Source organism: Gekko japonicus, unplaced genomic scaffold (genome assembly GCF_001447785.1).
Source record: "Gekko japonicus isolate JY-2015 unplaced genomic scaffold, Gekko_japonicus_V1.1 scaffold657, whole genome shotgun sequence".
NCBI lineage: Eukaryota > Metazoa > Chordata > Lepidosauria > Squamata > Gekkonidae > Gekko > Gekko japonicus.
In genome coordinates this window covers 257,691-276,213 of record NW_015175989.1, presented here as the reverse complement: position 1 = coordinate 276,213, position 18,523 = coordinate 257,691, and the positions used below count along the sequence as shown (strand labels likewise).

General features: G+C 39.2%; 1 protein-coding gene across 1 annotated transcript in view; it reads left to right on the top strand.

Annotated features, from left to right (window-relative positions):
- Positions 1 to 274: 274 nt before the first annotated feature.
- Positions 275 to 18,523, top strand: part of IQGAP2 (IQ motif containing GTPase activating protein 2) — a gene marked incomplete at its 3' end in the record, with an annotated part of 179,566 nt that continues 161,317 nt past the window's right edge. Inside the window, exon 1 of the mRNA XM_015426336.1 lies at positions 275 to 393. Coding sequence (XP_015281822.1) covers positions 275 to 393 — 119 coding nt within the window. The remainder of the gene's footprint in view (positions 394 to 18,523) is intronic.

Below are 18,523 nucleotides of genomic sequence, written 5' to 3'. Positions count from 1 at the left end.
CAGGTTCGAGTCCCTGCTCTGCCATGGAAGCTCGCTGGGTGACCTTGGGCCAGTCCTACCCTCTCAGTCTAACCTACCTCACGATATGAGGATAAAATGGAGGAGAGGAGAATGATATAAACCAGTTCGGGTCCACTTTGGGGAGAGAGGCGGGGTGTGAATGAAGTAAATAAATTTTGAACTATGAATCGAGCAAATGTGTTCAGTTCATCTGTAGGAACTGTTTGTTCACTAAATATGTGCACTCATCACCCTTAATTATTTATAATTCAGCATGTTTTTATGCTTAACAGCTATTGTGGATGATGAACGACTTTCAGCAGAAGAGATGGATGAAAGGCGCCGTCAGAATATTGCCTATGAGTACTTATGTCACCTAGAAGAAGCGAAAAGGTAATAGCAATTCCTTAAGTCCTTTGAGCAATCTCGTAGAGCCAAAAATCTGGTGTGGTTGACACTGATATTGAGGTTAACCTGTTGTGTCTTGAGGATCAACCCAACATGGCTTTCCCAAACCACTTTTGAATCGAAAGCAACAGTGCACAGCTTGATAGAATATGCCCACCAATTTTGCCTGTAATAGATGTAGGGATTGCTGCTAAAACTAACATATGCCTTCCTAGCCTTTTCTGAAATCACTAAAGGTAATCTTGAGGGATTCATGGCCATTCTGGTTTTAAGTTGATTTATTTTCTCCTGGTATACTTCCCTTCAAGTCTTTGTGCTATTCTTGGTATTGAGCTGTTGTTATATAATCAAGTGTTCAGGACTTTGTAGCATTTTGAAAGATTATGACCCATGGTTTCATTTATCCAATTACTTAGAAAGCTATAACATAAAAATAGCCTGCTGGGTCAGACCAGAGAGCTACCTAGTTAAATCTTCCATCTCCATCCAGATGACTTGGGGAGATGTTCAAACTCAGAAGTATCCATTTCCTGTTTGTTCTTACAGATGTTTGGGGCAATATATCTCTGACATGGTGTTTCCATTTAGTGGTCATTGCCAATAAACTCTGGCAGCGCCATTCTCTATAAATTGGTTTAAGTTAACCTGGTGGCCATCACAATGCTGTATAATTAATTCAATATGTTAACTGTGTCAAGTACTGTCTACCCACTGGTCTTCCAATTAGATAATAACCTGTATTCATTACTTCCACAAAATTAATTTGAAGCCTGTATTATGTTCCCTGTTGTCTTTCTTCCCCCTTACAATAGAACACTTTTGTCATATGGCGAATTCCCTTCGTTCCACTTTTCAGTTCTGCCATGCACTGCTACTGGGTCAAACTGTCTGTAGTGTTCTAAATATGGTCATATCATGGATTTGCACAATAAATTGTTTTATTTTTAGTCCTTTTTAAAGGGAAATTCAAATGTTGTAAATTTTCATATTTGACGTATTCTAAAACACTCTTGATAGTAAACCTCCCACTATAATACCAAGATCTTTCTCTGGTTAGTAATGGATATCACAGTAAACCCCCATCATTGTATATGTGAAGTCTTCTACCTCCCCCCCCCTTGGAGGATAAAGTTTAGAGAGGCCCTGTTGGAGCTCTTTTCTATGCACTCTGAAGTCATGCACTCCTATGTTGTAGCATGTTTTATGCAACACTTATAATATCGTGCATATAATCATGATATAATCATGTATAAATCATGTGCCCTTTCCAAAACCAGACTTGGAAGCGTCACTTAACCTTTCTTCACAATAATCTCACATGAGGAGCATCTGCTGGATATGAGGAAAATGAATTTGTATACTTCTTAACTTCCTATTACCCTTGAAGATTCTCTGTTTCGTAACACTTATAAATGCCTCTTTGTGTTGTATTGCTAATTGAATTGTTCAGGAAGTACTGTCTTCTCTAAGCTTTGCCTTTAAGATTAATCTGTTTTGGAGAAGTCATAAGCTGCCGCTCACATTTTGGTGAAATGTTAGGCAAAGTTGATAGTAGCTGCCCAGTAGTGATTGTTGTCTGGGCTGTTGCCATAAAGAGTCATATTACATTCAAAGCGTTGTCTTTTTGCTTCCTGTTCATAACTTTCCCTGCTTTTAATTCACTTTTCCCTCAATCACATCATTTTCTATTGATAAAATAATATCTTAGAGGGTGGATATGCTAGGCACATAAATGGCAAGAGGGGAAGGCACTAAAGGTGTTCTGGAAAATGCTATATATGACTGAAATCCCCTGTCTCTATCAAGGATACATCCTTCACACTGGTCTGCTGCCACTAGGAATATTCTTGGTAGCATGCAGGAGTTAGCAGTGGCCATCTGTAGAGATGCGAAGGTCCAGGGAAAGGATGGGATTCCCTGTGAGGGCTTTTTCAGTTTTTTTTTGGAGAAAAATTGAGAAATTTCAGGTAGGGGGATATTAAAAGAGAACGCCAATGAAATATATATTTTAATAAAAGCCAGTTTGGTGTAGTGGTTAGAGTCAGACTAGGTTCTGGGAGATCCCCACTCTGCCTTGGAACCTTCTAAGTGACCTTGGGCTAGTCACACACATTCAGCCTAACTCACCTCATTGGGCTTTTATGAGGGAAAAAATGGGGGGAAAGGAGAATGATGTAAGCCGCTTGGGGGGGGAGCAAGGTGTAAATGAAGTAAGGTTTTAGGTTTTGTTTGTTGTTTTGAAAAGGATAGAGTGCAACAGATTTGTGACTCTCTTGCTTTAGTGTTGTGTGTATTTACAGTTTTGCTTGTAGAAAGCTCAGGCATTTGTACGTTTAAATTTTAAATTCTATAGGAATACCAATTAATATACTTCTATAATTGTACTTACAATGTAAATAAAACAATTATAAAAATACATTCTGTATATCTACCCATGAGTAGAGAGGTTAAGTATGAATTGGTGGCTCTGTTGCAGACATGGGACTGAGATGTGTCCTTCCACCTTTGTTTTGATTGGCATTCAGTTATCTTTTCATTGCATATGTTTCTGACTTAAAAGATTTGGGCTAGATCAAGATGTTAGTCTGTCTATAGCAGTAGAAAAGAGCAAGAGTCCAGTAGCACCTTAGAGACTAACAATTTTTGTGACAGGGTATGAACTTTCGTGAGTCACTGCTCAATTCTCAGATATCCTGGATTCAGATACCTCGGACACAGGCTGCAGGTCTTAGACTGTAAGGGCACAACTTTTAAAATAATTAAACACGAGCTCCCTCCATCCATCTCATGGTCAGTGAAATGCTCCTTAAATCTTTTTAAGCTGGGGAAAAGCAACAATTCATAGAAGTAATTAAGCTTCAGTAAAACTGCAGAACTATGGATTGTTTAAGGTTCACCTTTAGATCCATGAAAATGCATCAAATTAGCTTAGGAAAAATGGCAGTACTTATAACCTGTGCTGGAGCAAATGCACAGTGTTTTCAACTGTAGGAAAAAGCAGCATTTGATCCCTCAACAACTCATTTCCTTTCTGGCAGTATTGCAGTACATACTGTAAAGCGGTGGTCTTCCTGTTTCCAAAGAGGGTACCCAATGACCTGCAAGTATGTAATACATAATGCGACATTAGAATAATATAACAGGAAGTATGGGGGAAACAGAGTTATGACCTCAGCAGTTTTGAGAATAATGAGCAGAAGTCATTGGGGGTGTGGCGGGGGGAGGTAGTGTTGATTTCCTGTATCGTGCAGGGGGTTGGATTAGATAACCAACTCTGTGATTCTAAGTCCAAAAGAACTGGGGACAGGAAACAAGCCAAGCACTGAAAGGTTTACCATAGTGAGAAACAAGCAAGTTCTAAATGAATCCTTTCTTCCATTATACCTCATTGTTTTGCTCTTCTTGGCATATATAGAGAGGCAGGGCACATAAGAACATACAAACATAAGAGATACCAATGTTGGATCAGGCCAAAGGCCCATCCAGTCCAACACTCTGTGTCACACAGTGGCCAGAAATACCAGGTGCCATCAGGAGGTCCACCAGTGAGGCCAGGACATTAGAAGCCCTCCCACTGTTGACCTCCCCAGCACCAAGAAGATAGAGCATCACTTGCCCCAGAGCCCCTATCTATATCTTGTGGCTAATAGCCACTGATGGACCTCTGCTCCATATGCTTATCTAATTCCCTTTTGAGGCCGTCCATGCTTGTAGCCGCCACCACTTCCTGTGGCAGGGAATTCCATGTGTTAATCACTCTTTGGGTGAAGAAGTACTTCCTTTTATCCGTTCTAACCTGACTGCTCAGCAATTTCATTGAGTGCCCACGAGTTCTTGTATTGTGAGAAAGGGAGAAAAGTACCTCTTTCTCTACCTGCTCTATCCCATGCATAATCTTATAAACCTCAATCATGTCTCCCCTCAGACATCGTTTCTCCAAGCTAAAGAGCCCTAGGCGCTTTAACCTTTCCTCATAGGGAAAGTGTTCCAACCCTTTTATCATTCGAGTTGCCCTTTTCTGCACTTTTTCCAACATTTGCTGTGTAAGCAGCTGGTACATCTAAAAGTCAGCAGAAAACAGCAGTTGTAGAGCAGCGTGACCCAGCAGGACAAGGTGTCACAAACCCCCTAAAGTTCTCAACTCATAAGTGGAAGACTGTTGTTGAAGGTGACATTTTGTCCCAAGGCAGCTTATTAATGTTTATGTTCTGTGTTTCCTTGAGGAGTTTCCCAATAGCCCTATGATATTTGTAGGGTTGCCAGGCAGGGCTTAGCAACTGGGGGGGCAAGGACATGGGGCATTAGTGATGTCGCTATAGTAAAACCACTGAGTTTCTGGTGATGCCTAGAGCTACTCTGTCATTTCTGGATTTTATCACTGTTTTTTATTTTATTTTTCTCCCGCCCTTGCTTGGAGTGGTAGTAGCCAGTGGGGCTTGCTGGTGGGAGGCCTGCAAGCCTAGATGTTGTTTAGACTGAAGGAAGATTTTACCAGCATTCTCTATTTGAGTAAAAATTTGAATCTTATCTATATGTGTGTTCCCATAGCAACACTATCTGTTTACTCATGTAATTGAATCAGCATTGATAGTGGTTGACGAACTGTTTGTTCTAATACAAAATGTGTTGTACATTTTGAACACAACCCTGTTTTTTGTTGGGGGGCCCAGTTTTTGTGTGGAGATTTTAACTAGAACAACAAAGCACCAATCTTTTGAGATGGGGAGGTTACAAAAGCATCCAGGATTTAGCATTTGTTTTTGGTTCTCAGTGAATTTATTTTTATTCTTTTAAAATAGGTAATCCTTAATTTGATACATAAGCCCAACTCAGAAGGAAATCTAATTCAAAATTACAGACCTATTTCTCTGCTAAATGCAGATTATAAAGTATTTGCAAGTATTCTAGCGGCTAGATTGAAAAAAGTCTTGATACAAACTATTCATACTGATCAAACAGGTTTCTTACCAAAAAGACATATGAAAGATAACATAAGAACTATTATTAATGTGCTAGAATATTATGAAATACATCCTGACAAACAACTGACATTAATGTTTTTAGATGCAGAAAAGGCATTCGACAACTTGTCATAGAAATTTCTTTTGAAAAAACTAGAGACATGGGATTGTGGAACACAATTTCTCAAAATGATTAATGCAATTTATAAAGAACAGAATATTGGGCATGCTGTTAATTTAGAGCAGTGGGATCAAATATGGAAGAAAAATATTAGGATTATGAAAGCTATTTCGTATAAAGAAAACATATATAAAATGTTTTATAGATGGTATGTAACACCTGAAAGGTTAGCTAAAATTGACCCGAAATGTTCGAATAAGTGTTGGAAATGTGAAAATAAGGTTGGCTCATTTTACCACATGTGGTGGCATTGTGAAAGATCTAAGAAATATTGGGTAATGGTACATGAAATCTTGCAAAAGGTACTAGGGATGGTAGTACCATTTACACCAGAGACTTTGTTGTTGAATATTCTACCTGATAATTCTAACAAAGATGATCGTTATTTGATTGTTTTTTAAACGATGGCTGCAAGAATTCTCTATGCAAAATATTGGAAATTACCGGAGATACCAACAAAACAAGAACGAGTAAATAAAATCTTGGAGGCTGCGGAATTGGATAAATTGACTTTATTGATAAAAGGCGCAACAGATTCGACATTCTAGAATACTTGGTCACAGTTTTATAATTGGTATGATAAATATATGTTAGGCAAGCTTGCAAGAGACAGACTAAGAGTTTACTAAATGAAATATATACCTTTTAGGATGATAGAGACAGAAAAGTTGCTTACACAGTTCATGAGAAATTGTTATTAAGGTGGAATAGGCACCAGTATAAATATTGGTAAAAATTGAAAATAACCTCCATGTATCTGTTTGTACTGGTTGTATATGTATGTACATGTTATGATTGTTTGTGTATGTTATGCGGAAAATGTAATAAAACCCTGCCCCTTTGGGGGCAGTTTAAAAGAAACAATTTATAAAGAACAATTTGCACAAGTTGCCGTGAATGGACATTTCACACAAAGGATAGAGATTAAAAAACGAACTAGACAAGGCTTTCCCCTGTCTTCATTACTATTTATATTCGCACTAGAAACTTTAAATGAACAAGTGAGAAACGATGGGAAGATACAGGGCCTCAAATTAAAAGGTGAAGAATTCAAACTGTTGGCGTTTGCAGACGACCTAGCATTTATATTGGAAAACCCTAAAGATTCTTATATACAATTATTGAAAGTAATACAAGAATATGGATCGGTAGCGGAACTGAAAATTAACTATAAGAAAACTAAATTGATACTTAAAAACTGTCCCATAGAGATAACAGATGAAATACAAAAAATATCACACATGGAGATAGTTAAAAAGGTCAGATATTTGGGTATTATAATATCTAGTAGAAACAGCAACCTAATAGAAGATAATTATAATAAACTATTAATGGATATAAAGAGTGATTTGAATAAATGGGAAAACTTACAACTTTCATTCATGGGAAGGAAGCTGTAATGAAAATGAATGTACTTCCCAGATTTCTATTTTTAGCTCAAAATATCCCAATATTAAAGAGAAATAAAATGTTCCAGGACTTAGATTAATTAACAAGACAATTTATCTGGAACGCGAAAAGGGCAAGAATAAAATGGAAATTGTTGCAAGATAAAAAAGAGGGGGGCTTTGGTGTACCTAACTGGGAATTATACTATCAGGTCGCTGCACTGTGCTGGATCAAAGACTGGGTAAAATTGAAAAATATAAGAAACTTGAAATTAGAGGGCCATGATTTATATATGGGGTGGCATGCGTACATCTGGTACGGGAAAGATAAAGTCCACTCCAATTTCCATATGCATATTTTAAGAGTTAATTAAAATATGGAATTGCATAAAAGAAGGATATTATAGAAAAATCCCAAAATGGGTATCCCCTTTAGAGGCCTTTGTAAAACCATAATTAATTACATCAACTAAAAGATAATGTTATGAAATCTTGTTAAAAAAATAATAAGTTAAAGTCAGAGGAAGAGTTGCGAAGTATACACCTATCCTGGTGGGAGTATCTGCAGTTAAAATGTAGGTATATTAAAAATGTATCATTGGGTTTTGAGATATCAAAGAATGACTTGGACAAAGTTTGGTTATCTTCAGACGACAAAATAATTCAAAAATAAGTCTATAAATGTCAAATAAGGGTTAATACACTTCAGGTGGTGGCATACTACCAAAATGATGTTGGGTCCAAGGTAGCTATGAGTTGTGCCTACCTCCCCTATGGCATAATATGTGCACAGCAGACCTGGCAAAAGTTACCTTTCTGCCCCACTCTGTCACATTAGATCATTCTCCATCTTTCTTAGAATATTCAGGAGAAAGTCTTCTTTCCAGGTGGCTCGTTCTATTGTCAAACTGTTCTTAAATTTTTGAAAGTTTTGCTAATTTTAGGTACATCTCCCTGCCTGCTACAAACCGTTTACCATTCTTATAGCTGCCCGGAGAACTCTGACTAGTTTGTGGAGTTTTCCTTGAAACAGCCTTCAAGGGCAACTTCTTAGCAGAAGTACTGTTAGTTCCAAGCTTATGGATTGTACTTTGCTATGTTTTGTATTCAAAAAGCTGACTAATGGTTGTGTAATTTCAAAATGCTGTGGTTAGTTAGTAAGCTGGAGTGGGGGAGTATGTGTTCTTTGAGCAGCTGTATAAATGTACTGTTTGCAGGCTTCCTGTATCATTGGTTTAACAAGAGAAATTTTCAGACCTGAACTTAAAGAGAAATTCTGTCAGTGGCCGTGCTTCTGTAAATATGCTTTCTATTCAGGGCTGCATCTATTAGAGAATAGGAAATTGCTTTTTAAATATAACAAGCTGTTTTGTCACTGTGAGTAGGGTGACATATTTGATATTAAACATGTTTATTCCATTTCATAGTGACCTGAACAAAACGTCCGCTAAAGGCATAATGTGACTTAGAAATGGCTCTGTGTTCTACTCTGTCCTTTAACTTGCTGTTTGCAAGTCAGTTCTAGAAAAGGCCACTTGAATAATGTAAAGTAATCTTAAAAATAATTATGGGGGTGGAAAGTAACATTCTCAGGTGTTTAATTACAAGTTAGTTGCTTGATGAAGCTCGCAAGATGTTTTTCCTGTTCTCTTTCCAACTCCATTAAATTTAAAAGCATGGAATAGAAGCTATAGCTTTGGGTTAGAGCAAGTGTTGAAATATCCTTATTTTTAGCTGGGTGTGAGAACTTACATTGAGACGCAATAAACATGTTTATATTACATGTGCAAATATCATCCTCCCCTCTCCTCACTGCAGTTTATTATGGGTTAGTTAGCTTGCCCTGTATTAACAGCTGTAATCTTATGCAGAACTTGGTAGAATTATATCTGGATTCAAATTTAATTTCTACTGTTTCAGTTATGTGTGCAGAGTTGTTTTCCACAGGCAAAAAGTACTTGGCCTCCTTCCACACCTTCAAAATCAGGGAAGATTAATGTGTGTGTGTGTGGGAGAGCTGGTATAGTGCCCACGGCCCCCATAAATGCAATGGAAGGTCTGAACAGAGCCCTATATGCAGACAACTTTATGTATGTGTGTTGACTCTGAGTGTGATAAGGGGAAGGAGTGGAGTCCCTGATCATGCACATGATTATGGAGATACTATGTGAGCCAACTGTGGATTCATCTCCCCTGACAACCTTTACAGATTGTGACCCTTTACGACCACAGTTGTCAAACTTTAACAACACTCAGGTCATGGTCCCAGTGCTGACAAGGGAAGCATGAAACCCTTGGCTTGGCAGGCTCCTTCAACTGGAAAGGTGTTTTGTGCACCATCCCTTCCCATCTCAGCGGCTGCTATTGTATGAGGTTGCCTGACAACTTCAAAATGGCACCTGACATCTCCTAATGTTACCTTGTGTAGCACTTTACTTTTATGCCAGACCTGTGATGATGACGTTAAGACTGTACCTTCTTAGTGCTATTCAACTGGTTTGAATTTGTAGGTATGAGCTCTTGGTTCCCCACAAGCAATCAGCCTGTTCTCCCTCTGAGGTGGAGGCCATCTTGTGGGTGATTCCCATCCATCATTCAGGGAGGCAGGAACTCTTCAAACTTCCTGTTTCCTGTGTTGGGAGTCACCCCAGGCTCAGTTCTTTTCCTGCCTCAAGAGGGAGAGCAGCTAGTTAGGCTTTGCCTACCAATTAATTGACTATCTTCTCTCTATTTTTTTCCTTTCCTAGATTCTTTCTTACCCTTGCTTTTCTTACAAAAACAAATCCTGATCTTATTCTTACTGTCTTTCTGCTGCTTTTACCCCCCCTCCCCCACCTTTGGCTAACGGAGGCTTTCAGCTGCAGCACTTTGCCTTATGCTGCATTGTAGGGTCCGACTGAGAGCAATGGACCCCAGACAGGTGGAGGACGGCTTCCTCTCAACCCCAGATACCAATTCGGCTGGGAAGGAGCCTGCAGATATAGCGGCTCAGAAGCAGCAGAATGCACCATCGCACCAGGAGTGGGAAATGGCTGGCGAGAAAAAGTGCGCCAAAACGAAAGCAGTGAAGAAGGCTGTGCTGCCTACGGTGGCCATTTTGAAGCAATTCGATCATCATGCTTCTGAAACCGGGGGCTGCCTACAATGCTTAACCCCATTATCATATAGAAGGGCATACTTCTGACTCCCATGTCATTATGAGCCGACAGGATGAGGACAAGGAAGACATGGACTTTCAAACCGGTGATGTAGACGAGCGCGGTTCCCCCCCTCTATCCGCTAATGCTATGGCCTTCCTAAGGAGAGCCATAAGGGAGGAAATGGCCCATTCCCAGGGAGGGGGTAAGAGACCCAGATCCCCTTCTCCTTCCACATATGTTAACCCAGACAAACTCAAGTGCAGGGGTTCCTGGCCCACCAAGGCAGCAAAGAAGGGTTTCAGGGAGAGATAAGCTCTTTGTAGAACCCCTGGAGAGAATCTTGGTAGAGACTCGATAAAAAGAAAGCACTCCCCACATTTGTGAGATTGGGAGACAAGCCTTCTACGTCAACCTCCTTTCGTACGCAACATACGCTTCCAAGATTTCGCCAGGATACCAGAAGGATGTCATGGGGCAACAACAGCTACAACAACAGACAGTCCTTTCGTAGAGGTGCAACTAACAACAACAACAGATTCTTGAGACCAAACTTCTTCAGACAAGACAAAGGGGACAAGAACCCCAAACCTGTGAGAGCATGACTATCTACAGTCACCAGTAGGGGGAAGACTGACACACTTTGGAAAGACGTGGGTCGAGTCCCAGCCAGACCCTTGGACTTTGGGCGTAGTGACTGAAGGATACAAGTTAGAATTTCTCAAAATTCCCCCTCAAAGATTTGTCATATCTCCTATGCCCAAGAACGATGCAAAGAGACTCAGGACCTGGTCAGCGGTGAACCAGCAGGGACAGGGCATCTATTCAATCTTTTTTACAGTCCCCAAAAAGACAGGGGACTGGAGAGGAATTCTAGACCTGAAGTTTGTAAACAAATTTGTTGTTCCCAAACATTTCCGCATGGAAACACTAAGGTCAATTGCAGAGTCACTCCAACCAGTTGGTGTGGTTGCCTAGCAATGGCCCCTGAGGGCAATATTTTCTTAAAGCTATGGGCTCTGCTTTTATTTGGGGGGGGGGTTAACCTCCTTTTTTAAGACTACAGATTTTCCTGCAAACTCAGGGCATTTTTAAGGTTTGTGGAAAGATCTTTCTTGTCTGTTTGTGGCTCCATTCTCCAGATTTAAGTATCCATAGGTTTGGTAAAGTTGAGAATTAGATATATTAATGCTGTCAAAGAATAACACTATGGATGACAAAACATGTTTGGTGGTTAACAGATACATTGCAGCCGTGTGATGTTAGATGAAGCCCCAGCTTCGTTCACACATAGGCAGTAACTTAAAACACAGCACTTGTGGTTCCAGACACCATAACGAGGTGTTTGTGTGTAGTGGTTTATCATGTCATTCAGCAGTTTTTCACCTAGACCCAAAGTTGCATATCAAGCAGACACCATGTGACTGTGTTTGTAGTGTGTAATTAAGTCATAGGGGGTATGTTCAAGAAACAAAAAGGAGATGTAAAATGTGTTGTACTGTAGGACTTTGATGATAAATGTCAAATAATGTCAAATAATGTGGTTTTTGGCTTTTGGGATTCAAACATGGCACAAATCGACAAAACAGATATTTAGGCTTTTTGTTTCTGTGGCTGTCTTTACTTAAGTGTCTTCTCCAAAGTTTAAAATATCACACTTGCAGCAGCTTTTCTTGAATTGCATGTCATAGCAGTAGTCTCTGGAACATGTGATTTCCTTCCCCTGCCTTACTTGGCCACATCAACAATTAGAGCTTGTACAACATTCTTAAGTGTGTTCTTATCAAGTGTAAGGAATGACTTGGTATTGACTTAAACTGGTTGAAACTAGAGATACTGATAACACACTTGTAATGTAGCTGTGAAGTTCAATGTCTCTGGCTTTATTGCAAGCTTAGCACTGCAAATACAAACAACTCAAATAAGGTAATTTTCCAGAATATTTAGTGGTCACTGTGTGATTTAGAAATTAAGGAGTTACAATCTGCAGTAGCTACAAATTGTATGACCTGGCAAAGTTGTTGCAAGTAAACAATATAACTTGTATTCTACTGATAATGTTACAGTGCTGTTCATAAATTGTATTAAGTTTAGCAAATATGTACACAGATCAAAGTTCTTAGCCCAGTATGATACTTACCTAGGAAAACTGTAACGGCTGCTGTTTAGTATATTACTTGGGGAAGATCTGAGAAGCCGAGGCACTGCCTTTGTGGATTCCAGGGCTGTGGACTGTCAAGTGTCCATGGGCTACGCAGTCATTCAAGGGGCCACGTGGTTCGGAGCAGGGGCAGGTCCTGCGGTGATGCGGGTCCAGCCTGCTAGGCTCGGCTATCTGGTGTCATGGGGGGCCAGGTTTTTTGGGAGGCCCCTGGCCTTGCCCGTCCACCCCTCCTCAATATAAGCAAGCCACTGCTGGGACTTCGTCCCCTGTTCCACATGTGTTTTCCCCCCTGCCCACTCTCCCTGAGTTTCAGTTGTTATGTGTTTGGTTTTACTGTTCATTGTTTAAATCTTGTCATAGCTTTGGGCAGTTCAGGCATTGAGATAGATCCTTTTGCCTAGGTAGGCAGTGCCTGTGTACCCGCATCCTACAGTTTCTGGGGACCCTTTAAGGGGTGGATCCAGTTCAGTGGCATGCCCAGTTCAGGGGCTGTCAGTGGGGCTCTCACCACCAGATGACAAGGGAACTATGGAGTGGCCACTGCCCACATGGCTCCCGGTTGCTCCTTGGTTGCTTCCCTAGCAGGTGGGCTGGGGGGCGGGGTTAATTGGATGGCAGGTGGGTTGCCCAGTTCTAAGTTCCCATGCTGTGACAATGCTTATGCAGTAAAATCAATAAAACTGTGGCCTTCTGTTTCTCCAAGTCACTTGTTATGTTGTATCTTTCCTTGTCTGTGATCCTGTCTTGCCCCTGGACCCACAACTGCTGGTTCAGCATCTTGGACTTCAGAGCTATTGAAAATGTTGGTAAAATGGCTGGCTGGCTAAGTTCAAACACAAACGTAGCCATGTGATATGTTAGTGAGGAGCATGGGAGCACCTTCCTTGGACTACGAGTACTGTTTTGCATGAGTATCCTCTGCATGCATAAAGCTAGTATTTTGGAAAGAAGACTAGATCCCATTCAGGCTATGTTCAGGCTATGATATCAGGCTATGGGGTAGCCTTTTGGCCCATGAAAACAATCAACAAGATGGTGTCATTATTACTGGATTTTCCACTTGTGGACTTCAGGTGGGGACTGTATAGTTGATGACTTTTCCAAAAAAAGAATCCTCTGCATGCATAAAACTAGTATTTTGGAAAGAAGATTAGATCCCATGGTAAATGTTCAGGCTATGATATCTATGTGCAGGGGCATCATATGCTTCCCCTTGCAGTTTAAAAGTGGTACCCACCCACCCACCAGAACAGTTTTATAATATCTGCTGTTTGTGTGAACTAGACTCAAGTGTCCCTCCTTTAAAGATTCAGGGCAATTTCTCTCACTTCAGGTTCTGATGTTCTGAGCCATGTTTGTTCCCTATGTTACATGTAACCCTTGCAGTTTTTGCATTTGCTTATTTTTCTTAAGTACTTCGGATGCTTATGCAAAGCATTACAGTTAGACGGGGTTTACTGCATTTGGTATGTTTCCTTTGACCTAAGTTGTTTAATTCTAGTAATGTTAGAGGCTTAGAGTTTTTGAAAACTTTCAAATAAATGGTTTGGCAAAAGTAATGCCCCCCCCTGTCTACCTTCCTCTTCACCCTTTTGACAGTTTTCCCCTTCAGTACTTCAGAAAGGGAAGAAGGATGCTTTAGCCAGTTCCGGACAGTGGCCATTTTGATATTGGCCATGCATGCCACAAGTATGCCCCCCCCCCAAGTTAGGAACAAATTTAAAGGCATAGTACATTCACAAGCATGTATAAGTCTAGTCTGAGGTTCAAAAAGAAAGGGATTGGGGGGCGTGGCGTCGCACTGAAAGCGTATGGGCGCCTAGAACTTAGGCTCCTGCCCTGCTCCTTCTAACAAAGCTAAAACAATGTGGAAAACAGACAACCCGCCGTCTATAAAGATGGGGAAAACCGGCTTGGGTAAAAACAAATCTTCTAGCCAAATACCAAACTCAGTGAAGGCATATTTCCCGAGAGATGCTAAAAACAATCCTGAAGCTTCGGACCAACGACTCACAACCAAAATGGCGGCCGCCAGTGTATTGGACACAGGGGACGATGATTTGCAACTTGCTCCAGAGGTACTTTTGCTACTTGAAAATTTAGAAGATAGATTTGCTTTAAGAGTAGAAAGTTTACTTAAACCCATGTCGGAACAATTGCATGATCTAACCGAAAATGTGCAAAAGATATCCCAGACTGCTGACACAGCACTGGAACAATGCATAACTTTGCAAACTGAAGTACTGGATTTGAATCCTAGAGAAATCTGGGTACGATCTAAAATTATGGAACTTGAAAATGCATCACGATTTCATAATTTGAAATTTCGTGGGTTTCCAGAATCCTGTGAAGGAAACACTGAGCTCAACATTTTTATTGCTAATTGTCTATCTTCCATATTAAAGCTAGAGGCAGGAATTAGTGGATCGTGCATATAGAACGGGCCCATGCAAAAACAGCAACTCATCTTTGGCGAGAGATATTGTAGCACGCTTCCCGGACTTTCGCACGAGAAATAAAATCCTTAAAGAAGCCAATGCCAGCAAAACGTTTATGAGGAAAAAACAATTCAAGTGTACCAAATACGGTCTATTAGATGTTTGGAGATGGCATTACCCTAAAGATAGAGATTACACATATTTCTCCCCCGCTCACAAACTATACACTAGAATAGATAATATTCTCTCCTCTCCCGATTTAATTCAATACACCAAGAACCCAGACATTAACTCCAACCTTTGGACAGATCACTCCTGGGTTGAATGCAATTTGATGTTAAGCATTCCAAACCAATCAAACAACTCGTGGTCTTTAAACAAAACTTTATTAGTACAAGCTTCTACTTATACGACCATCGAATATTTTCAAATAAACACCCAATCTGACACTTCTCCATTAATCCGATGGGAAGCCATGAAAGCGGTCCTTCGTGGCAAATGTATCTCACTACAAGCAGCCTATAAAAAACAAAGAGATTCATTGATTAGTCAACTTAAGTTAAAAATTAACATTTTGGAATCCAGACATAAAAAATTTGGTAGTGAAAAAAATCTATAGAAGACTTTTAGCAGCTAGAAAAGAATTAGACTCCCTAGAAACTACACAAGTTCTCAAAAATCTACTCTACCTTAAACAAAACTATTGGCATATGAATTCAAAACACATAAGACTATTATCTTGGAAGGTTAGACAAGAAATAGCAGAAAGACATGTTAATTGTATTAGAGAGTCTAAAAGCTCATTAACTTATGATACCCAAAAAATAATTAAAACATTTTTGGAATATTATACAAATTTATATACTTCCAAAAATCCATCTTTGTTTAATATTGAGAATTTTTAAAATCAAAGCAAAGTTATCTTCCGATTTCCAAAGTTCATAGTTCCATAATGGAAAAATGTGTTACACCACAAAAAAATCATAGCAGTAATTAAATCCCTTAAGAACAATAACGCACCAGGTAGGGATGGATTCCCACCTGAATTTTATAAGAAATTTGTCCATCTTCTTGCATCTCCTTTAGCAGACATCTGTAATTTTATCCTAGATAATGGCAAAATGCCTGACACTTGGTCAAATTCAAATATTATAGTTTTGCCCAAAAAAGATAGAGACCTTACCAATCCATTCTCATATAGGCCCATAGCATTGCTAAACCAAGGTAATAAAATATTCACGGCCGTCCTATCTGCTAGACGTAATTCCTTCATTGCGGAATATATACATTCAGACCAGGCTGGTTTCATTTTAGGCAGAGACATGGCTAATAATGTTCGCAAATCCCTAGAAATAATAAATTACTGCAAAATCTTTCACAAAGAGGGTTTGATTTTATCGTTGGACATTGAAAAAGCCTTCGATAGCATAGAAATAATTTATCTTAAATCTTTTTTAACACACATGGGCTTTGAACGTAAATTTTTAAACGCAATCCATTCTCTATATGCAACCCCCAAAGCACAGCTTAAAATAAATGGCACTATATCAGATGACTTTAATCTATACAGAGGGACACGTCAGGGTTGTCCTTTATCGCCTATTTTGTTTGCTATAGCGATAGAACCTTTAGCAAACATCATCAGACAAAACAATAACATTACGGGGCTTACAATCAAAACGATTTTAAATTATGTTTATTTGCTGACCACATGGTTATGTATATAACGAATCCAGAAACATCTTTGCCTGAATTGAAAAAAATGTGTTACAAAACTTTGGACAAGTTTCTGGCCTTCGGGTTAATCAACAAAAAAGTGTTTTATATCCTATTAACTTGTCCAATAATCTGCATAAATACCTTAAACAAAATTTTGTGTACAGTTGGACTACAAAATATTGGGTTAATCTGGGCATAAAAATTCCACTTAACCTCGCAGATTTATTAGTAAAGGTGAAGGTTCCCTTGCTCGAAAGCCAGTCGAATCCGACTCTAGGGTTGTGGTGCTCATCTCTGTTTCAAAGCCGAAGAGCCAGCGCTGTCCGAAGACGTTTCTGTGGTCATGTGGCTGGCATGACTAAACACCAAGGCTCACGGAACGCTGTTACTTTCCCACCGAAGTGGTACCTATTTATCTACTTGCTATTTCTTGCTTTCGAACTGCTCTGTTGGCAGGAGCTGGAACTAGAGATGGGAGCTCACTCCATCTTGCGGCACCTGGGTCTCGAACTGCTGAACTGCCTTCCACATCCTGCAGTTCAGTAACCACTTGAGCCACCGCAGATTTATTAACCATTAATTATTTAGCTCTTATTGATTCCTTAACAATTTCAATGAAAGATTGGCATAATTTAACTTTATCTTGGCTAGACAGAATTTATTTGTTTAAAACAGTACTCTTTCCAAAACTGCTATTTCTTTTTAGGACACTACCATTAAATATGCCTTATAGTATGTTAAACTCCTGGCAATCAAAATTTTTAGAATTCATCTGGAGTTATAAAAAACCCAGAATTAGCTATAAAATCCTTTACAAACCCTTGAAATTTGGAGTTCTAAACGTCCCAGACATTTTTAAATATTATAATGCAGCTCATCTCTGTTTCGTCATATCAATGATGAAACCAACTACACCAAACAGTTGGAATATCATAGCACAAACATATGCCCAAAATCACTATTTACACGAATCAATTTGGAACTTACGCTCGGAAAGATCTCACTTAATTAAATCCAATCCCTTTTTATCAAGTAACTTAAAAGTTTTGGACTCACATAGGAAACGATTAGTATCATCCCCCTCTCTCATGTCCCCTTTTTTGGGACAAAACTGATTTAAACCAGGATTTAGCATATCTGAATTTAAAATATGGCACCAAAGCAACTTGACTAGATTTGTAGATGTTCTGAAAAAAGGTAAACTACTGGGGAAAAAGGTAAACTACTGGGGGAAAAGGTAAACTACTGGAAAAAGCCAATTTAGACGCAGCTATATCACAAAAATTGCCATATTATCAATATTTACAAGTTAAACATTTGATAGACAGCAATCTAATACGCAAATCTTTATCAAATACTTTAACTAAATTTGAAATATTACTTAAAGTTTCTTTCCATAGTCTTAAAGGCTTATTATCCAAAATTTACACCATACTACATACACAAACCAAACCCCAAATATTCACATATCAAAAAGCCTGGAATAGAGACTGCAATCTTCAACTGACTGAACCTCAGTGGTCTGACATATGGTCATCCAACATTTACTCTACCAATATCATAAATATCAAATAAATATCCTTTAAAATATTAACAAGATGGTATTTAACTCCGGTAAAATTGAATTATGCACATCCAAACATACCTTTATGTTGGAAGCAGTGCTCACAAAAAGGCACTTATATTCACGTTTGGTGGAATTGCCCTTTAATACAAGATTTTTGGATCAAAATTTTATATCAAATCAAACTTATCACCACATACGATGTACCTCTATTGCCAGAAACAATTTTGTTGAATTTTTGGCATGGTAATAACATCCCAAAAAACATAAGAGACTTAATAGCCATCCTTTTAGTAGCAGCCAAACTGACACTGGCTTCAAAATGGAAAGAGAAACAGATTCCTTCGGTTTCACAATGGGTAAACAAGCTCCGGGATTTTTTTGTTATGGCTAAAATTTCAGACAACATTAGAGCTACAGAATCTTCGACTTATATCTCGAAATTTGCTGAAACCTGGTTTCCCGTTTTAACATATCTACAACAATATATATACAAAATTTGCTCATTTCTGAATAATTCCCAGTATATTTTGTATTGTTTTCTGTTAACTTTGTTGCTTATC